Source organism: Electrona antarctica (assembly GCF_951216825.1).
Source record: "Electrona antarctica genome assembly, chromosome: 2".
NCBI classification, from domain to species: Eukaryota; Metazoa; Chordata; class Actinopteri; order Myctophiformes; family Myctophidae; genus Electrona; species Electrona antarctica.
The window spans coordinates 33,727,275-33,749,704 of record NC_136807.1 but is presented as its reverse complement, the minus strand read 5'-3'; the positions used below and the strand labels follow the sequence as shown (position 1 = coordinate 33,749,704).

At 41.5% G+C, this 22,430-nt stretch overlaps 3 protein-coding genes and 1 long non-coding RNA gene across 5 annotated transcripts; 1 reads left to right on the top strand and 3 right to left on the bottom strand.

Annotated features, from left to right (window-relative positions):
* The first annotated feature begins 764 nt into the window (after positions 1 to 764).
* Positions 765 to 8,992, top strand: rbsn (rabenosyn, RAB effector). Of its 2 annotated transcripts, XR_013788396.1 has the most exons (13): positions 765 to 939; positions 1,859 to 2,127; positions 2,972 to 3,106; positions 3,703 to 3,803; positions 3,912 to 3,957; positions 4,047 to 4,208; positions 4,669 to 4,934; positions 5,685 to 5,755; positions 5,865 to 5,951; positions 6,061 to 6,163; positions 6,264 to 6,368; positions 6,533 to 8,900; positions 8,932 to 8,992. XR_013788396.1 is itself a non-coding variant. In XM_079488825.1 (12 exons), the coding sequence occupies exons 2-12, from the start codon at positions 1,890 to 1,892 to the stop codon at positions 7,631 to 7,633; spliced, it is 2,415 nt and encodes an 804-aa protein (XP_079344951.1). In that variant the 5' UTR covers positions 765 to 939; positions 1,859 to 1,889; the 3' UTR covers positions 7,634 to 8,992. The 2 variants fall into 2 exon arrangements, 1 of the variants encoding a protein (XP_079344951.1); XM_079488825.1 differs by having other exon boundaries at positions 6,533 to 8,992.
* A 345-nt stretch (positions 8,993 to 9,337) lies between these two features.
* mrps25 (mitochondrial ribosomal protein S25) lies at positions 9,338 to 14,978 on the bottom strand. The gene is made up of 4 exons (XM_079489335.1): positions 14,767 to 14,978; positions 14,521 to 14,627; positions 14,061 to 14,148; positions 9,338 to 11,563 (listed from the first exon to the last, which is right to left on the bottom strand). Exons 1-4 carry the CDS (start codon positions 14,898 to 14,900, stop codon positions 11,371 to 11,373), a joined length of 522 nt encoding a protein of 173 aa, XP_079345461.1. The 5' UTR covers positions 14,901 to 14,978; the 3' UTR covers positions 9,338 to 11,370.
* A 2,575-nt stretch (positions 14,979 to 17,553) lies between these two features.
* Positions 17,554 to 17,931, bottom strand: LOC306933105 (NADH dehydrogenase [ubiquinone] 1 beta subcomplex subunit 6-like; the record flags this gene model as incomplete). Its single annotated transcript, XM_079515117.1, has 1 exon — positions 17,554 to 17,931. One exon carries the CDS (start codon positions 17,929 to 17,931, stop codon positions 17,554 to 17,556), a length of 378 nt encoding a protein of 125 aa, XP_079371243.1.
* Positions 17,932 to 20,327: 2,396 nt separating this feature from the next.
* On the bottom strand, positions 20,328 to 21,925 carry LOC306912948. The gene is made up of 2 exons (XR_013788457.1): positions 21,107 to 21,925; positions 20,328 to 21,075 (listed from the first exon to the last, which is right to left on the bottom strand). It is a non-coding gene; the product is annotated as an uncharacterized lncRNA (long non-coding RNA).
* Between the last annotated feature and the right edge of the window lie 505 nt (positions 21,926 to 22,430).

The window sequence follows — 22,430 nt, the reverse complement described above, 5'->3', positions numbered from 1 at the left end:
AAAATATGTTGTTTCAAGGACCCTCCAGAAGCAAATATTTGTGTTAAAAACGTTTGCTCTGAAAGAATCAAAGATTCTCCACATTTTCACGATTTAAAAAAAAATAGCAGACTTACAAGCACCAAGTGCCACGCTATGAGCTTGTAGATCTGCTATTTTTCAATAGCTAAAGTATAACATTATGCTTGAAACACCAAAAGGGGTTCCCGTCCAGAATGGGTTGGTTAACCCATATCCCCACCTGACACGGTCCTACTACACAAATATTTGAAATCTCCTGTTCTACAAGTTAACTGTCTAACTGTTTTCGGAAGTGCTAGATATCGGTCTGTATCCTAAATTTCTATGATCAGACCTGTGAAATCTATGATGTATATAATCTGCTCTAAAGGCCTTCACGCTAAACACACAAACCCTTGCGACCCTATACTGGGTATGAATAAAATACAAATATGCAACACATTGTGAGGTTTTTTTCTGCGAAAACATATAGTGCCTATAGCTTATAAGTGGTTAAAAGTGTAAGGTCAGATAGTGTACGTAGATCAGTGGCTCTCAACGTGGGGTCCACAGTCCACTGGTCCAGGGACCCTCTTTGGGGTGTCCATCCATTTGTACACTTATTTGGGACCATCTTTGAAATTAAACATTTTAACCACTGGTGTAGATATATGAACAGTGGGCAGTACCCAAGACCAACAGTGGTAGGCACCACAAGGCAGCAATACACCATCTGGCGTGAAGTCTGCCTACAGCTGTGGAACAAGTGGGTGTTTCTGTGTTTGCGACTGGTACCGTGTGTCCCTCATGCTATGCCGTAACAACTAACAAGTGTATGCTAGTCACATGACTAGGCAGGGCTGCTATGCTGCAGCTGGATATTTCAAGCTGTCAAAATACCCCAAACTGCTAACAATACAGTTGTTGTTCTGTACATTTGTAAGTATTAAACGATGGCTTCTTTTTTTTCCTTCGCAGGGGGGACTTGAGCATTATTTGCGTATGAAATGATTATTTCTATGATGTTTTAGTTTACAACAAGACAGAAACAGGCTAAAGCTAATGAGGCGTTGCTCTGTAGTTGTTGCTGTCTGCAGCACTACGGGTAGCTTGAGCCAACTCAGAATGGGATTCAAATACATAATGCCACTCTAGCTCTATGCCACTCAACTTGGACCGGTTCAGTCACAGTAAACTGTTAATGCAAATTGCAAAGTCCACTGCACGTTAATATAATTTCAGTTTTTCTATGTGCTTAGCCTTGGATCTAGCCCTAGAATGCATGTAATATAAGCGTGTATACTCACCAATAATTTGGAGTCAGTCCTTTCATATCCATTTCAAAGTTATGGCAGAAAACGTGTGTTTAGTCAAATATCTCCACTTTTCCACGAGCTGCACACGGACGACATCATCTCTCCCACCCGGGCGAGGGTTGGGAAGCGCTCGTTGTAAATCACTCAACACCCTGCGTAGTGTATTGAACTGTTTTGAAATTGCACTGTGCAGTTACATTGAGTGATTTAAAACGAGTGCTTCCAAACACGAACACAGAAAAATGACGTTTATTGACAGAAGGTTGCTCATAACATGACAAAGAGGACTATCCAAGCTGTCCATTAAAAGGTTACATATTAGTGAGTTTATCAGCGTTTATTACAATCAGATAGGACTTTTCATGAATGGGCTGTCACTGTCAATGGAGCTTGTTTCAACTTAGTTCAATTCAATACAGTAAGTGTACCACCAGGTACCCCAGGCCCCTAGTACAATCATTTGAACGCCACAAATGCTCCCAGTCTTCAACAGGAGTCTATTATATGCATGGTTGACTAACACTACCTTGTTGTGATCTCAGGAACCTTTTCCTCTGGTGCAATGGAGCCGATATGGGGTGGGCTGCCCACCCAGCGTTGTGCAGACTGAAGCAGGATCCTCCCGTTTTGTGCACACCAAGTCTTGTCATCATGGCCTCCGGCTACCCAGGCCCATTTGAAGGGGCAGAAATGAAGGAGGGCTTCCTCTGCCCTCTGTGTCTGAAGGACCTGCAGTCCTTCTACCAACTCCAGGACCACTATGAAGAGGAACACTCAGGGGAGGACCGCCATATGAAGGGACAGCTCAAAAGTTAGTCTATATGCAACCTTGAGTGTATTTATCAGTGTCTTTTGGTTCCATTCTGTTTAGTGTAGAGCCTTTCCATCCAGTGAGCCAACAAGCACAATATCATTACTCTGCCTCTGTTTGACCTGAATGGAACACACCCTTTAATTAGTATCATTGGTAACACACCTGTTTACCCTGCAATTTCATGTCATAATGGCTGCTGTGAAATGTGAATTGACTATATACGAATCCACGGAGGGGTGCCTGCATGGGCACAGCCATTAATGCAGTGTACCATTAAGTGCAGCTTTACACCGCAGCACTGATTAGCTACACTTGGCCTACAGGGCACTGTTCCATGGATTCGTCTATAGAAATCTCCACCTTTCACCCCTCCCATTGCAATAATAATCCCTCTTCCTTGTAATCCCTCTAATCATTGTAATCTGTCTTCCTTCTCTTCTGAACCGTATGTTTATTAGGGATGGGTTTTAACAGTCAACTAGTTACTAGTCCACTGGTTCAGGCACCCAGGGGTCCTTGAGTGGGTTTTCAGGGGGTCCCCAGTTAAAACGATCTAGTAGGAACCAAATTGACCTTTACATGTCTGTAACCAAATGGACTTTAAGGTTCCATTTGTACACTCAGTTAAATTTAACACTGGATTTTACTGTGTATTTAGGGTTGTATCAAATGGGGGTCCTTGAAATGAAAAAAAAAAAGCTGAGAATAATTAGACTAGTTGACCAACAGTCGACTATTTAAAGCCTTTAATGAAACAATAACATATAAAGCAGTCAAATGTCTATATACAGTATTGCCAATCACTAACGCTACTCATATGCCAACTTGTGTATACCGGTAGGTCTGGTTCAGAAGGCTATGAAAGCCAAAGACAAATTACTAAAGCGGGATGGAGAAGACAGGCCTGACACAGGCAGCTATGAGTCCTTCTACTATGGCGGAGTGGACCCGTACATGTGGGAGCCTCAGGAACTGGGTGAGAGCCTGAATACACTGAATGCTGCTTGGATATACTATATTTTCTCAGCGATTAATCGAATAATTGAGAATCGTGTTTATTTTTTATATAAACAAAATATTACTACATAGATTAATCTGATTAACCACCTAAAGGCCAGACCAATGTAACAATGTAACTATACTATATTAGTCGCACATCAATGCAACTTCTTGCAACTGGCATTGGGGATGATGGTTCCAATTAGGAAGGAGTTGCATAGCCTTTAGGCCTATACTTTGTCGTACAATGCTGAAGAAAGGCAGAATTTTGAGAAGCTTGTAGATTGGCTTTTTTCACAATTTTGTATTATAAATATATGTATATTTATTTCCATTCGTTTAAAAAAAATCGGTTATTTTCCACAATTGTTTAAATTGATTAGTTCGATTAACTAAGTTCACTTGAAGTTTACTACAACCCATTTACTACATTGAGTCCCTTTTTCCGTCTACACCCAATCTTGCTGGCAGATCATTTGCCCCAGAATAGGGATGCTAAGGTTCATGTAATTTAACTTTTTCACCGCTAGCTAATATATTCTTATATCATTATTTTCTTTGTCTCATTGGTAGGCGCAACCAGAAACCACGTGGACTTCTTCAAAAAACACCGGGCAGCCAGGATAGATCATTACGTCATAGAGGTCAATAAGCTCATCATCCGCCTGGAGAAGGTGCAACAGCAAATCGCTACTCGTTAATACCAATTACTTTATTGTCAGTGTTTCACTAGACTAAATGCTCCCACCTCACCCCTTACCAAGAAAACCGTTTATTTTCAGCTGACGTCTTTTGACCGGACCAACTCAGACACTGCCAAAATCAGAGGTTTGTCCACTTCGATTTTCTATGAGATTTGCTCCCTTTTGTTGTGGATTTAATACAAGCAAATGACCGAATGCCCGTATCTTTTACAGCGGTAGAGAAATCTGTAGTGGCATGGGTTAGTGACTCGGATGTGCCCTTCTGTCCCGACTGCGGGCACAAGTTCAACATGCGGAATAGACGGCACCACTGCCGTCTCTGTGGGTCTATCATGTGCAGGAAGTGCATGGACTTTGTTCCCCTGCCGTTGGCTTGTGAGTATCATGTTAATTGGGGGGGGTGTTAATTGACGTCAAATATTTCGTAAAGTAAAACGTTTCAAACATTTAAGTAGAGATACTTCTGTCAACTACTGGGAGCATACCGTTCTCACATTTCTGAATCACCTCTGAAAAATACCACATATTCAATAAAAAACAACTGACGGTAAAACTAATAAATTAAGCCTTTTCACAAAATAAAAACTAAACCAAACTAGCCAACCAACTTCAAAAACAAACTGAAATTGATAACATAAAGTCAAAACAAAATAATAAAGACTAATGACAAACGCAAAACTATGATAACCTTGCAGAGCAAGGGCTATAGCTAGATGAAATCCTATCCAATCATAACCAGTGTCGGGGTGGAGTCAGGTCACATTTCTGCCAGTTCACCACCACAGTGTGAAATTTGAGCCTTTTTTTCCTCCGTTTGTCCCCCCCCACTGCCTAGATAAGCTAATTAGTGGGACCAGGGAGGCGCTGTGTGTCCCCGGAAGCCCTGGCCAGTCCCAGCAGCAGGTGTTCCCGGCAGGGGGTGGCGGTGGGATGGGCTCCAGAAGAGGCAGCATCAGCAGCCTGAGCAGTGTCACCTCCATGCTGGAGGAGAAGGATGATGATAGGATCCGCTGCTGTCACCACTGCATGGACACCCTGCTGAAGAGGCAGCAGAAGCTGGAGGAGAAAGACCACATGCCTGACATAGTGAAACTGTATGAGGTAGGTCATTGGTATTGGCAGTCAGCAGAACTCAATGGTAGAGGCCTGTTTTTTTTTTTTTCATGATCAACACTTTATTTGGGTTTTTACGTACAATTTTAAGTACAAATAAAACATGTAAACAAAATGATCACAAACAACAACGAAATAAAAATATTTGATTGAATACTTTATTAACGGTTTGCAAAAAGAGGCACAGTGGCACAGATTTATACAAAATAATTCTAAAAGGAGGAATGTGCCCTTGGGGTTAAACATGGGATGAGTTTACAAGCACATTTTTGCATGGTTTAGCCTAGATAGCCTAATAGTCGGTGAAAATGTAATGTTTTTAAAGTATGAGGAAGGATATGACTGGATACAAAACACACACTATGAGATTCGTGGATGTCTGCACAGACATGAGCTGATGACATGAAGCTAACATAACCTCGCAGCTACGCAAAGTATCATTTGGCCTTAACACTATCATTTAGAGTTTTCCTGACATTCCCCAATTGGCAAGATTAGTTCTCATAATAAATAAGAAACACCTGAAAAACCATAACACGTATTGACAAATAATGGAATTATGCACACATGACTTGCAAGTCATTTTGGTTGTAGACCTTCATCATGCATAGATGCATTCCTCCATTACTCTTTCATTTTCGCATCCTTATGTTTATTCTGTTATATCCTTCCTTCCTGAGAGTCATTCAGTTGTTTCCTTCAATTCACTGGCTCATATTTTCTTTTCCTGTCTGACAGAGGCTGAGGTTGTGCATGGATAAAGTGGATGAGAGGGCTCCAGAGTACATCCGAATGGCCGAGTCTCTCAAGTAAGGCCCCTTATGTGGCAGCCATTTTAAACAGAGAAATTACTGAAATTGGTATTCTTTGATGTCTGTAGATGACGTGTACTGTAATTCTCGCTGCATACACCCACAGTGCTGGAGAGACAACATACAATCTGGACACTTCTGGTGGACTGAGAATGGAAGTACAGAAATACTATGAACTAATTGATGCACTAAGGTAGATGGCAGATCATGCCGATACTAAACAGATTTGACTTTGAAGAGTATTCGTTTTGTTTGTTTGTTACATTTTTACCTGGATTAAATGTTTTTTGTGTTCTTGTTAGTAAGAGGATTTTAACACTGGGCTTGAAAGATGACCCACCGCCACGTCCCAAGACTCTCCAGCTGCAGAAAATGATCCGCTACACAGCTACACTCTTTGTTCAGGTGAGATTTCCAATTTTACAACAAATTAATGTGTTTGTCTTTTCAACATTATACATGTGCCAAACAAACACCCCATTCTCCATTTTGGTCCACTTTCTAGGAGAAGTTGTTAGGTTTGATGTCTCTACCCACTAAAGAGAAGTACGAAGAGCTGAAAGAAAAGAAGAAACAAGAACAAGAGAAGCGGCTTCAGCAGGAGAGATTGGTGAGGAGTAAATACGTACTGTTGATATATCTTTGTCACAATGCGGTGCTGCTCGATGAAAATGTCCGATTTTCGGCAAGCAGCAAGGTCATGTGATGAAGTGAACACATTTGGCTTCAGTCTTTAGTTACCTGTGAAGTTAGCATACAGTATGTGTCCACCAGGTTTCCCAGGAGACCCTGAAGAGGAGGCAGGAGTCCGAGAAGAACCGTCAAGTCGCCAACATCAACGGAGAGCTTCCCCAGGCGCCCACGGCCCCACGCATGACCAAAGCCGGTGGTTGGTTGCCCTCCTCAGACTCCCTCGTCACACGGAGCGAGTTTGAAGACCCGCTGCTGCAGCAGATAGAAAACATCCAGTCGTTCCTGCGGCAAGCACGGGAGGCCCATCGGATGGACGAGGTGGCCATGCTGGAGGAGAACCTGCGACAGCTACAGGACGAGTACGACCAGCAGCAGACCAGCCTGGCCATCGCCCTCTCCCAGCAGTTGGCCAACGAGGAGAGCTTGCAGCAGGATGAGATCAGGCGCTTAGAGGCCCGCGAGAGGGAGGAGAGAGGGGAGATGGAGCCTGTGGCCCCAGCTCTCTCCATTGTCTGGGAGAACTCTCTGGACTTGGGCCCTGCGGGGAACGCTCAATGCGACGAGGATGAAGATCCCGCGGAGGAGCCGACGCCGAAAGCCGAAAGGAGCCCGCCGTCTCTAAGGGCGTTCCCGGCTTTCACGGCGCAGGAGGAGTCGCCCCCGAGACTGAGAAGCTTGGGTGGACATGTGACTCCTCCCGGTGGCGAGGAACAGAACAGTGCCTCCCTCAATCCCTTTGATGAGGAGGACTCTACTCCCGTAGAGGAGGACACGTCCAATCCCTTCTTTGAGGAGATCCGGAAGGAGCACCGGGCAACCAATGGTAAGAAAGAGTACAACCCCTTCGAGGAGGAGGGCGAAGGTGAGGAGGAGGGAGAGCGAGACGGCACGACTGGCAACCCTTTTGAGGAGGAGCACAGCGACGCCAGCAACCCTTTCGCCGAGGCCTCTGGGAATTCCCCGGGGGTCTCGACCAACCCGTTTGACGAGGCGGACGAGGACGCGGTTCTGCGCGACGTTGACGTGATCGAGGAGGAGCTGCTCCTGCAGCAGATTGACAACATTAGGGCCTACATCTTTGATGCCAAGCAAAACGGTCGCCTGGACGAGGTGGAGCTGCTGTCGGAGAACCTGAGGGAGCTGCAGCACACCCTGCAGGAACAGAATAAAAAGACACGCTGACACATGGTTCTCATAATGACCGCACCGGATCACCTGCTACTTATAACAAAGGAAGGTTCTCCATCCACCTGGATAGCTCACTTTAAATGACTAATGATCCCTCACACGCGGTGAGGGCGAGGTCAGTTGTACTTGATACGCACTGTATCGCAGTAGTTGAGGAGTAGGAAGTGTCTACAGATTCAGAAAGTTCCATCCCATACAAGCACTACAAAATGCATTTGTAGATGTGTTCGCAGTAACTGTTAGCTGTTTTGATAGAATGGAGACAAGGGAAGAATACCACTGCACTTAAAGGATAATTCCTGTTTTTTTATGCAGTTGCCAAATGGGTCTTTTGAACTGGAAGTTGTCTACTAAGTCTCTCAACAGTACCAAGTTGCTTTATGCTATATGATTTGGCCCAAAAATGAGAGATGTTTTAATTGCTCTTATGTGTTAGGTTGTGTATGGCTAATACTATATTTTGTGTTCATGTGATTGTTACCAAACAAACAAACACTTTACTTACTCTACACAAAGCAAATTTGACAATAATGATAACAAATCAAAAATAAATCACACATAAAAACGTTTTGGTCCAATAATTGTGCAACTTAGCACTTGAAGGACATTGACCATGAAATTAATTTACATAAAATATAATTTCACCATTTGGAATTGTCAGTAAAAAGAAAAGTTTGTTTTAATAGAATTGCAGATGAAAAGCACAAGGCACACTTCACGATTGCAGGAACGGGTCATGTTTGCTAGCAGAGAGCAGAGGCTGGCTTTAATCTTAGTCCTATTTGATAATAGAGTAGGTACAACTACAGTACAACAGAATATAGCTGACAGGATTACTGTACATGCACAACTAGAGAGGTTGGCTTTAGCCCTACTTAACAATACAGTAGGTACATGAACTACAGTACAACTGAATATACCTGACGGCATTACATGCACAACTAGAGCTCTCAGTCGATTGCAAACTATCTCTGCCAGACCAGGTGTCCACTCTAGTCTATGACTCCACATTTGGGTGTAGTTTCAATTCCATTCAACCCTTATTGACTTAAGTATTATAAAATGGACTCACGTTAAATATTTCAAAAATATATAAAACGTGAAAACACGCTGATCGCACCACCAGTTTGCAAGATTAGATTAGCTCCATAAAGACACATAGGGGTGAAAACATGATCTCCCCTCTTGCCTTTGGCCTGGCAGAGATAATTAGGGCTGCAACAGTTAATTGATTTAATCAATTATATAAAAAGAATGTTCTGTTTTTGTTTTTCAAACCATTTCAAAAATAGCAGATCTACAGGCTCAAAAACTATTAGAATTGTGTTAATCGTGCCATATATAATCAATTATTTGATGAATCTAAAAAATTATCGATAACATAATCGCTAAGAAAATAATCGATAGTTGCAGCCCTAGACATAAAATTGTATGAATGTTGTGTTCACCTCAAGCAGTTTGCTTTAACAGCTGTCAATTTGTTAATGGAAGTTTTTGCATTTTTAATGCAACAATACAAATCGGCATGTATTAGCGTTTGGCTACTATATGTTTTCTAATGCATGATTCAGTTCAACTTCAAATCTTTACAGTCCATGGTTCAAATATGTTCTGACTCACTCTTCATCTCAGGCCTTTGTCATAGTTGGTGTTAACGCTGGTTAAACTCTTTAAGACTTTTATTTTGGAAATGTTGAGTGAAAATGTTGTCATGGTTCGTCATGTGAAACAATATTTTCAAAATCCTGTTTTTTTTTTTTGGTTTACAGTGGTACTAATTTGAGCCACCGAGCACAGAATGAATGCATTATCGTAGCTTTTCCTAAGGTTGCATGATTCATATGTTCATGACAATATCCTTGTGAATTGCTGTTTGATGCTGTATTTCTATGCAGGCAATGGTCTAGTTTCTTGTCCCTCTGCCTCTACAGTACGTTTTTACACAATGTAGTTGTTCTACTGCTCTAGGCTCAAATGTAACATCTTCCTGTCTGCTAGTCCAGTCCTGTGAAGCACCCTCCCTCTCTGCTAAGTCCTGTTATGAATTATGTACAGTGTACAAAGCTACCATTCATTCATACACTACCAAAGATTCGCAACGAGACAAACCCGAAATGATGGTGTCATGTGCTGGAAATGGCTGATGCGTTGTTTATAGATCAGCTATTTTGGGACACGTGACACTCGGATGGAGCATAAATGTTGTGGAGAAAAGAATGCAGTGGTCTGATTTACAATATTGTAAAAAAACAATCTAACCAAGTCACTCGGAAGTTATCATTTGCAAAGCACTAACACTCATAGGCAACACAACATGCACGTAGTACATTTCATTTGTTATAGTATGCATTGTACATTACTGACATAAATGGATCTCCATAATTCTTAGAACAAGTCAAAACATTAAATGAGATTTTGTGCACCGTCTAATTCCAATCTGTTATTGATAAGATACTAATCAATAGTGCCACTAAGTATTAACAATGCTGCTACTGTATGTCTCACCTTACGTAAAAGCCTAATTTATGGTCTGTACAGTGTCACTGTTGCGAGGGAGTATAAATTAAGTTTGTCTGAATACGAGGGTGGTTTCATGCTGTTCAAGTCCACATTTCATTTTAATAAACTAATCTGTTGTAATATCAGAACAAATCCATTTACATAAAACATGTACTATGGTTAATGTGAATAACTTGTTCAGCTTTTTGATATTGACTATTCACTTTTACCTTTGGAAACAATTAGGTGTAACAAAGAACCCATCTTATTTAGACACCATGTTTCAGACACTTCAATTTTATTACCATGAGGCACCATCTCGACACTAATAAAATATGGAAAAAGTTTAAACTATGGTTTCTTCCTCGAACATATTTTGTATTGTGTAAACAAATCAGAACGTTCTTAGGGCAGATTCATACTCCTATTTTAGAGCCAAATAAAAGTCTGTTCGGCTCTGTAGAGCCTACAATGTGATGTCATTTTAGGTTCGGGGGGGGGGGGGGGGGGGGTACCGTCCTAAAGTCGGCTCTTCGGTGCTACTGAAAATTTCCGACGAGCCGAAATCATTTCGGCACTACAGCGCCGAAACGGCGGTAAAATAGGAGTATGAATCGGCCCTTACTGTACATCCCACTAAAGTAGGGTTGTAACTTGTACTGTTAACCCTAGCAGTACAAATTTCACAGAACATGCCAAAACAATACAAACTGGAGCTCATATTGCATCTAGTTGCCACCATTTACAAAACTGAAAGCAATGTTCCAGTTTTTTTTCCAATCATGAATGTACAACAGAGGGGGGGGGGGGGGAAATCACACCTGTGTGAAGTGAGGGGGCGCTCTTATGTCATCTCATTCTCAACCAATGGCAATCTCCCACCCAATCACAATTTGTCCTCACGTTTGTCTTCAATGTTTGTGTTTACACAGACCCTCAAAGCTGGACATAGGAGGGGATAGCGCCACTCAAAAAACAGTGGTTAACACTTCAGAACGGCTTGCTTTGTCACCATCTTGTGAATCAGAAAATATAGAACATTAAAAGAATCACAGAAGCAACAGAAACATAAAACAGACAACTGTGGCTTTGTGGTCTCTGTCTCTCAGGTGTACAGACGGGGGGGCCAGACTTGAGTAGGTGTGGAAAAAGTACTTTATCTACTAATTATGAACGTACAAAAAGAACCATAAGCATATATTACAATAGTTATTGTCCATTGCTCGTCAGCCTCAGTCCTGCAAGGCAGCCATCTGGGCTTTTTTGTATTTTCCTGTCATCTCTTTGGGCAGTGGTGTGGTGCCAGGGCATGGCACCTGGCCATCCACCTCGCAAATGCACTCCCTCAGACAGTACTTCTTAGGCCCAAAGTTGGCAGGGTTCCTGGCTTCCGTCCTGGCATCAGCCTCTGCCTCTAACAGTTCTCTGCGTGCAGGGAGGGATGAAATACAAAATTAACAGATCATCCACAAACATGTCTTGTCATAATACAATTTTAAAAGGTGCTTTAAAGTGATACATTTTGGTTAAAAAAAGAAAATTGGTTCAAAACAATAAAAAGTTGATAGAAATCATTGTTCAGTAACGGGTCTCCCCTAGCCCCTTTCGGGGTTACCTTTTCTGAATTTTGGACGGCGGTACCCTAGGGTCCCTGGTAGCTTATTCCACCCTCCATAGGACGCAGATCTGGACAATGTCTGTTCACGGAGACCTGATCGGTCGCTCGAGTGTTGGTGAGATGTTTCAAAGATGCATAGAACAGCTTTAGGAGACCGCCGCAACGTGTGCAAAATGGCATTAACTGTCGTTGACGTTAAGTATTTTTAATCTTTTTTTTAAGTTTTGCTTCGCTGAAATTCTCTCTTCCTCACTTCCCATGTCCCGCCTCCCACGACACAACAGCATTATAAACATCCTGCATGTACGCGGCGGTCGGCCAATCAGAGGCAGTAACTAGGATGTGCAGCTCATAGACATATATACATAGACGCCTCATTTGCCGCTGCAGTTCATTGGAGCGACGTGTATCCCAATGAAGGCGGAAGTGCAGTGCTGAAGGCTTTTTTTTTTTTAACAAATCTTTATAACAGTCATGACAATATACATTACAAAACAAGACAAAAAACAAACACAAACAACAAAGTTATTAACAATACAACATCAGAGCCAGGGGGGATTAGATTACTAACAGAAAACATTAAAAGAGTGAACACAAAGCAACAGTTCTCCGCAGCTTTCTTATTTAGAAGTGCTGAAGGCATTTGCTGAAGGCGACTGCGTCGCTGCCCGAGTGACGTCACTCATGTGAATCCTCCATGTCTCTCGCTGTCACTCAAGTGACTACTGGCCAATCACAGCGCGTCTTTTCCGGGACTTATGTTACGCACGCGGAAGCTTGACAAGCTTCCGCTTTGCTTCCGCTATTCTTCGCAAGGAATGTCGGGAAAATAGTGCCTTCAATTTTGACACACGCCTCAGAGCCGGAAGGGGCGTCTATGTATATATGTCTATGGTGCAGCTAGCCAGTCGCCGCTCGGGAGGCGGTACAATGGGAAGTCAACAAGGAAGTCCATGAAGAGGAGTTCAAAATACTTAACGGAAATGGCGGTTAATGCCGTTTCGCACACGTTGCGGCGGTCTCCTAAAGCGGTTGTATGCATCTTTGAAACATCTCACCAACACTCGAGCGACCGAGCAGGTCTCCGTGAACCGAGAGAAGGTAAATCTGCGTCCTATGGAGAGTGGAATAACCGATCAGGGACCCTAGGGTACCGCCGTCCAAAATTCAGAAAAGGTAACCGAGCGTCCCGAAAGGGGCTAGGGTCTCCCCATGTCTTTAATAAACAGAAAATACATTTGCAGGTGGGTCACCAATTACCTCCAATCAAAGAACCAATTCATCATCTTAAAATTTAGTTTTAATTCCAATTTTGTATTCTGAAAGGTACTAGGATTGATAGATTGAATTGATTAAAACATGTATTAACGGTTTGTAGAATAAGCACAGTTCAATACAAGGTCTGCTAAGAGGATTGAGATACCCAGAAAAGCACAAGACTTGTTTATATTCAGATTTAAAATAGTCAAAGTTGCAATTTAAAGGAGAATTCCATGCTAGAAGGCTTTCTTACCTTTCTTTGTAGTTGTTACGTCCCCACCAAAGAGGTCCAGGTGTTATTTTGTGCAAAAGCTCCTTATTGGCTATTCCCCCTACCATAAGCCCACAATGAATTGCATTGAATTAAATGGGAATTGAATGGGGCTATGGGGTGTTGTGCTAATTCGCTTATTTCCATCGAAATAAGTAGTAAAGTGTGCCGCTTGGGATATTATTTACATTATGAAGAGAGGATATATACAAAAAAAAATCACACCCGTGTGAACTGAGTGGTGTAAGGAAGTTGATTCAGCTGGAGTTTTTGTCCGATGTGAGGTATTATATAAGGTAAGGTATTATATAGCCTGATCAGCTCTGATCTGACGTAATGAAATCACACCCGGATGTGATTTCACAACTGGCTTTTTTTGTGCAGAAAAAATGAGCATGGTTGCTACGGTCATCCAGTTCACCCGGGTGTGATTTAATTACGTCAGAAATTATTTTGAACATAGCAACCATGCTCATTTTTTTCTGCACACAAAAGCCAGTTGTAGGAGTGGTTTACACCACTCAAAAATATAATTTTGAGAGATGGAAATAAGCGAATTAGCACAACACCCCATAGCCCCATTCAATTCAATGCAATTCATTGAGGGCTTATGGTAGGGGAAATAGCCAATAAGGAGCTTTTGCACAAAATAACACCTGGACCTCTTTGGTGGGGACGTAACAACTACAAAGAAAGGTAAGAAAGCCTTCTAGCATGGAATTCTCCTTTAACTTGTGTAGCAAATTCTAGCAATGGTGGGTGTCATCACTTACTCTGATTTGCCTAGAATTTTCCTAACATGTTGTGAAATTTGTTTGAAGTCCTTTCCTTCAGCATCAACCAGTACTTGCTCCCCATCATCTGTAGGAGACAGGACAGAAATTTCAGACCGATCTAAACCACTTTCACTGTGACGTCCCACGGCATTTCATTTTGTCTAGCTACATTTTGTCATGTCATCCATTATTAAAAAAATCACACCCGTGTGAACTGAGTGGTGTAAGGTCTTATATAGACTGATCAGCTGTGGTCTGACGTAATGAAATCACACCCGTGTGAACTGGGTGACCATAGCAACCATGCTCATTTTTTGGTACGAACAGACAGACAAACAACAAAGCCAGTTGTAGGAGTGGTTTACACCACTCAAAAACAGATCTACATCGTGTTTTTGAAATAGGGCTTACGAAGTTACGTGGTAAAAGAAGGATGAAAAATACACAGGCTTCTCACCTAAGTAGAATTTCAAGAACGGCGATGGGGTCATGTTCTTAAACATGACTACTTGAACCCACGGGTTCTTGTACTGGATATGAGGAACGTTGAAGAACACAAACTTTCTGAAGAGAGGGTTAGATGGGAATATTATAGCATAATCATATAAAGTGAGGTGTAACATGTAATGATTCTTCAGTTCAAAATAATCTAATGTTGAATATGCTTTAGTCAAGTGCCACTGTCGCGTTAGAATCCACTGACCTTGCTCCCTCGCTGAGCTCTCCACTCGTGTTGTAATTCACAGTCATAATCTTCACTCTGTTTTTAAAGATAATGTCGCCTTTCTGGAGATATTCCAGTGTCCTTCTGATCGGAAACCTTCCTTTCATAGGCATGTTTACGTCTTCAATAATAAAAATGTGTCTGAAATAGCAGTGCAGAGAAGACAGCCGCTAACAAGGAGGCGCACATTGATGACGTCAGAAGTAGTTTCGTATTTGTAGGCTGGTGGTATTTGAAGTTTTTAGCGTTCAAGCTAAACACTCATTGATACAAAATTATAATACTTTGTCTTTAGTAGAGCAATGCAACCTCCCAGCAGTGTTAATTTTGTTGACTAAGATACTAAAAGACTGAGGTTTTTGATATTTAGTCGAATAAGACTAGACTAAACAATTTCAGACTAAATGGTGTGTTAATATTCAAAGCAGAATCAAAATCAAATCTGTTGAAAAAATGAACACTGCCTTTCAGTACATTAATTAAATAATCCTTGCCATAGATTTGACATTACTGTGATATAAATATCACAGTAATAATACAATAATGAGAATAACACTGTAGCCAACGATATAAATATCGTTGGCTACGGTGCTAGTGTCACCCTGGTACCGGCGTCATACGTCACTATGATTCAGTCATATGCATATGGAGTCCTAATGTCAGCCATGCCCAAATATGGATGGAATCAATGATGTCAGACAGACATAGATAAAGATACAGTAGATATGTCAGTTAGCTTAGCTCCATATATGGTGTTCCCGGTTATCTGTGTCATGGCCTGACCAAAGCCATAGAAGAAGAGAGTTACGACACGCTTTGATCTCGCGGGAAAGAGGGCTGCTATGGGCTATGCTAGTTCCAAACATTGGAACTATCCCATTGAGATAGAATGAGCACTTCCATTGTTATAATGGGAGTCAACGCTAGTGTCGTCACTCTTATACTAGATCACGCTGGGCCTGACTAATTATATAATAGTGCCGTGCAATAATAATTAGTAAAGTAGAAAAGTCGCAATTTTTGAAAGATTGCAAAGTGTGGTTGCCGCAGTCGCTTATATAGGCCCCTCCCTAATTTGAAAACTTCTATAACGCTTGAATAGTTTGGTCTTCTGCCCCTTCAATGGAACTCATGTCTTTATAAACGATTGTAAAACATAGATTGGTTACGTAACCAACAACAGCCAATTAGCTACTACAAACGTTATGCAAAGCCCGGCCAATCACAGCGGAAGTTAGATTACTCCGGAATAGCCAATTAGCTACTACAAACGTTATGCAAATCTCGGCCAATCACAGCGGAAGTTAGATTACTCCGGAATAGTCTGTTTATAAAACATAGATTGGTTACATAACCAACAACAGCCAATTAGCTGCTACAAACGTTATGCAAAGCTCAGCCAATCACAGCGGAAGTTCGATTCGATTATTCGATTCCTCCAGAGGAAAAAGAAAGTGTCACAATAACAATAGTCTGGTTGCACTATAATAATAATAACAATCAGGTGACGTGAAAGCCTTCTTTAATTGATTGATTGATGGACGGATGGATGGATATAGTAACAACCCGGACACACACGCCAACATGTCCGGTAGCCGTGGAAACCTAATATGCATTGCATACAGTATATTGATGACATCTGGGATCTCCATTTATGGGCATAAAAAAAGACAGGGACAGACCGACACAGAGCTCTCCATATATAGGGGCATAAAAGAGACACAGACAGACGTCCGGCACAACGGGTATTGTAGAACCAGTGAGTACCACAGACGAAAAACATTCTAAGTCCAAATTTCAGACTGACCCCTCCACGAAAAGGCCTCGTTGTCCTGACCCCTTATCTATCATTTATACATTATGGATAAATAGTGTGGACTTGACTTTTTTCGTCTGTGGCATTTTATTGACATTTTGGATTTTGATCTCCTTCCGATGCATGCTGTCACTCAAGCCTATAACCACCTCCTCTCCGGGCTAAAAGGAAGGAGGAGTCTGTGATGGAGAACTGGTAATTTAATAAACAAAAATCACACCTGTGTGAAGTGAGGGGGTCATCGTACATCATCATGCATCATCTCATACTGGCCAATCAGTAGAGTTTGATATCTTCTGGACATGCGATTGGTTAGCCGATTTGCTCGTCTATATGATGTGAATTTTCCCTTCAATGTCAATGGTGTTTAATGTATTGATGTTTAATTTACGTTATATTTGGCGGAATTTTTATCTAATTTCTCCTTTCATTGTCAATAGCAAATATTGAGAGTGTGAGGACAAAAGCTGTATATAGGAGGGGCTAGCGGCCCTCAAAAATGATTCAACAAAACAAACATGATCAGCCAGGGTTCTTCTATTCTAACAAAAATCACACCTGTGTGAAGTGAGGGACGCTCTTATCATCATAGATCATCATGATTATACCATACATCATCTCATTTGGGCCATCTCTCTAGTCTCTACCAGCAACATATACAACGGTAACGGATGCTCAAACAATGACATCTCCCATCATCTCATTCCTGGACATAGGAGGGGTGCCCCTCAACCTCAACTAGCGCCCCTCAAAAATAAGATATGAATGTACATGCTATTACCATCCCACCATGAAGATTTGAAATTCCATGCACTTTTTCTTTTTGTCAGGTGAAACGAAACCACCGGACTAATGAAAGCTCGTGAAAACTAGACGACCTTTCTAGCCCTAGTCATACTGTAGTACACATTTTAATGACAAGACAATATGGAAATATTTCTTTGATGCCGTCAGTGGTGGCTCTCGGGGAGATCTGGAACAACTTCCCCTGTCTCCAAAATGGTATCACCAGGAAACAGTCTGGGTTTGACCCCCACAATGCCATAGGGCCTTGTAGCAACGTGGTATTTCACATAGTAGTGAACAACCCACGCAGGTATCAACAGACGTGTGAATGTGAACACTCCAGCTGTGTATGCCTTGTAGGTATAAAGCCTCCACAGAGACCTGGGTTGCAGAAAGTTAGACCAGAATTTCTCGATGGCGCCCGGAGCTTTAGGTTTTATCACAGGCTCTCGTGGACTCAGCTCCTGGTCTCTCAGCCATTGTCTTCTGAGCTTAATGAGCTGATCCATACGGAGTTTTTCGTCTGGCGTGTAACCAGACATTATGGAACAATGGAGTAGTGTCCAAGCAGGTACTCTGGGGCTTTCTGCTCTCGTATCAGTGTGGGGACACTTTCATGTGATGAGTAGAACTGTATTGTGGAGCATTCAACCTCTTCTACAATGTAAACCTTATTGGCACAGTGTTTCCACACAACGCTCTATGGCTGTGACGTGCCTTTAATAACCAATATCATCAACACTGCAACATCACATCGTGATGTCACCTGATGAGTCATGGCACGCACAATGTGAGCTCCAACAAGCTGAACCAAGACCACTAGTAATAATAATAACTAGAACTGCACTGTCGAGTGCCTACTTGAGTAGTACTGTCGACCGCTAGGAACTTTCAATTCTCAGCCTCTCTGTAAAACATTGAAATTAAATACTAAAGTCGGGTTATAACTGGCTGTCAATGGTGACGTAATTACGATATGTTTCAATATTGGTTGGGTAACATGTAACGTATGTATGTATACAGCATGTATGTAAGTTGTAAGTTGAAAGTACTATACTGTGGTCGGCTGGCTTTTATGTGCGTATGCTCAGCGGTATATATACTGATGTTGAGGGTGACGTAATTTAGATATGTATCAATGCCGGGGTATAACTGGCTTTCGATGGTGACGGAATAAAGATAGGTTTCAGATTACATACATGTATACATACTGTACAGACATTACCTTTAATTCACCCGACATTGAAACATATCTTAATTACGTTACCATGTTACTTGTGCGCTCTGCTTGCGCAATTAATAACCAGTCGGCTAGGCATGAAATCAGGTGGTCTTCAAGGCATGTGACTAGAGCCGTTGAGCCGACCAATATGCCCATTGCCCATATATAGGCATATTGGTCCAAACTCCATTTGTCAAGAATGTTAAGATGACATCAGGGATCTCCATACTGTATATGGGCGTAAAAGGGACACAGACAGACAGACTGCATGAGTTTCAGTTGGACTTTCAGTTGGAGCATCCCCTCCTGATTTTATTTTTGAGGGGCAGCTAGCACAGATATATACCGGTATAAGAAAGGCTAGATGGCTCGCCCGCGCTGCTGGCCAATGGAGAGTGACGTCATGCGGCCAGAGCCATATAGCTGAGAGAGTTGCGCCATTTAGGGGTCAGAAAACAGCGTTCAAGCGCTGTTCATGCAGCCCTGGAGTGTGAAAAGCTGGAGTTTGAAATACAGGGCGGCGCAAATATCAGCAATTGTATAAAACTGTTTTAAAGTATTGCACAGTGACGACTAAAGTCTGTAATGTTTATGTTGTACTATTACTGAAAACAATCTAAAATAAAGGAATTTAAGATCAAAGATTAAAGATGGGCTGTTGCCTGAGTCCAGTGCATTCTGCCAACTTCCGATCCAGGACTTGCCACTCTTCGCCTAGCATGCGGAGAACTCGCCGGTTTTCCAACTCGCCGCGGTTTAGTGCATTTTAGTTTTACTTCACCGTTATTTAAATTGCATTGAAACTTGTTTCTCTCCACTTTTCGTTGCGGCGAGTTGGTAAGCCGGCGAGTTCTCCGGTATTCGGACTGGCCCCATGAAGTGAACGGAGTTGTCCTAACTCTCTGGTGGGAGCCATCTTGCTTCAGGTAGCTCGCCCCCTCATAACATTGTGTCTATGGGGCATGTACTTTTTAAATAACCATACTTGCTCAATTTTCAACCGATTTTCGAGACGTCAGCTTACTTATATGCCATTATATGACGTTCATATAAAAAAAAAGAAAAATAAGCAGATAAGCATCCTGAATCATAGCCACATTGATAACGTTTGTAATAAACCAAACCGTTTGTAAATCCATCAAAGTTTGAGTGAGTATATTTGTTTGAGCTGATCACCATCTACCACAGAACGTAGGACTGCAGCAAGATTGATGCCGGAGTCTCCGCCTTGCACCATCTAGCCTTTATATATCTATGCCACGCCTTGTGTCTGTGTGTACCTCATAATGATGAATTGATTGGCTGAGCACAGAATGTGATGTATGACGATAAGAGCGCCCCTCACTTCACACACGGGTGATTTTTGCCCCTATGTCCAGCTTTTAGTGTATGTAACCTAAACTTTGTCCCAACACAAACATTAAATGCCATTGACAATGAAGGGACAACATTGCGTAACACAAACTGTATGACGAAGGTGAGGACGCAAATTCTGATTGGCCGGATGAGATGATGTATGATGATAAGAGTACCCGCTTCACACGGGTGTGATTTTTTATTAGTCATCAGGCCTGACGATAATAATTAATTGAGACATAACTACTGTCAGATCTTTCCAATACCCATTTTCACAGGAAAACTCGATTTTAAAGTGGATAGCAAAGCTTAGAAAATAGCTTTTTTTAAATAAATACAGTGAAAAGAGAAATCCACTACTTGAGCATGAATAGTTTATTATTTTTCTGAACTGCGCTTTCTGGGGCTTCAGACTCAGAGATACCAGCCTCAGAGAATGGAATGATACAGAACAGGAGTTCAATCATCAAATACATTTTTCATTGATATGAGGTAGAAAATGTAGGGTTATGACAAACTTGAGCAAAAACTGAATGTATTTTTGAATAATCATTCAATCACCATATCTGAAGAAATTCGTATTACATGAGCGAATACGTACACTTATAAAACTTTAACCATAGTATGCTTAATCCATAAAGCAGAAAAAAAAACACACACACCCTTTAGCATGGTGACTGTTCATGGTTAGTATTTTAAAGCCACAACATTTAAATCAACATTTTTTCATACAGCATTTAATAAAATGCATTTAATGTCTTCATGCACTGCAATGCACTATAAAAAAATAACAATAATGCTCCTTGTTTAAGGGCAGACAGTGACAAGATTATAAAACTCCGCTTAAAAAGGACATGCACTCATTTTTAATGAAATTACACGTACAAAGGTCTGTTCACTTAAGTGCCTTTAGAAACAGTCTTTACAGGTTTTAAACCCACATATTACAATTGACATTTATTTTATGAGAACGTAATTGCAGCTGACTTAATTTCATTTGACTTCATCCGTGTCATTCATGATACCGCTGATGCTCTTCTTTGCCAACGATATCATCAACATTTAAGCCTATGCATACTGCTACAGCCTAATCGATACACGGTCCATACTGCTACAGCCTAATCCATACACGGTCATACAACGGTACACAGCGCACAAATGACTGATCTACATGTTCACAATGCATCCAATTGGGCCACATTGTGAGCTTGTAGATCTGCTATTTTTGGAGCGGGAAACCGACGGACAAACAATATGAAATCAGTTGGTCTTCAAGGCATTGGTGCACTTGAGGCTGAATCATCTTTTTTTACTTTCATTAAAAAATTAAAAAATAAACTCACAAACCTGCCCAAAACATACTTTAAGTACACTTAATTGGACGTATTGGACACATTAATTTGTTCACAACAAATCAGATTTAAAGTTTTAAAGCAAAACAAACAAGGGTTTTAGTCAGCATGAATGCAGCGGGACACCAGAGGCTGATGGATGTGCACTTAACAGAATACAAATGCCACAACAATGTATAAACAGTAGCAACGAAAGTAACCATCTGAAGCAAATACTTGAAGTTTGCAGATTCCTTGTAGGAAAAGACGCTATTTGATAAATATAGCACATAGAAAAAGCAGATGTACAAAAGCAAGGCTGACATTAAACTACAGCATGATAATTAAACATAACTGGAGGAAAAACAGCATAGAATTGATTGTCATAAAAAGGGAAAAAGTGATGTGTGGTAATTGCACAGACATTTGCGACATAACAATAATACAAACTTGTATCTCCTATGCCAGAAATAGTTACACTCTACATAAAATCTGTGATACTATTCAGAACAAAACCATGCACTGAGAGAGCTTTTATTTTAATAAGCTCTATGCACAGCAGCTATATTGAAAATTGAGCCTCTTCCTCATTTCCTTCACAGTTACCAAATATGCTAATTAACCCATTTTGAGCGGGAACCTCTTTTGGTGTTAGCATTGTTATGCTTTAGCTATTGAAAAATAGCAGATCTACAAGCTCATAGCGCGCCACTCGCGAGCTTGTAGATCTGCTATTTTTGAAAAAGCTTTTTCAGAAAACTGTCAGGATGTAGAAGACATTTTTAGAATCTGATCTCGGGTCAAAATGGGTTAAGGCTCTGTTCCATTCTGATCAAACAGAGTCAGGGTGCTGATGTTGGCTCACTGGAACTTGCTACACCAGTGGGTCTCAAAGTGGGGTCCAGGGACCCTCATGGTTCCTTGAAGGGGCTCCAAATGGCCCCTTACAAAAATGTGTACAAATGGAACCAAATGGACCTGTAAGGGTAATATTTAGCTGATTGTCTCATTAATGTCTGGCTGATGAGATTTGAGACTAACTTGGGAGTATTCCAATGTTTTTTTCTTTTAAATGCAGGTTTGAAGACTTCATAGATTCGTTTGACAGCACGGTCATCATCAGTGTGTTAAA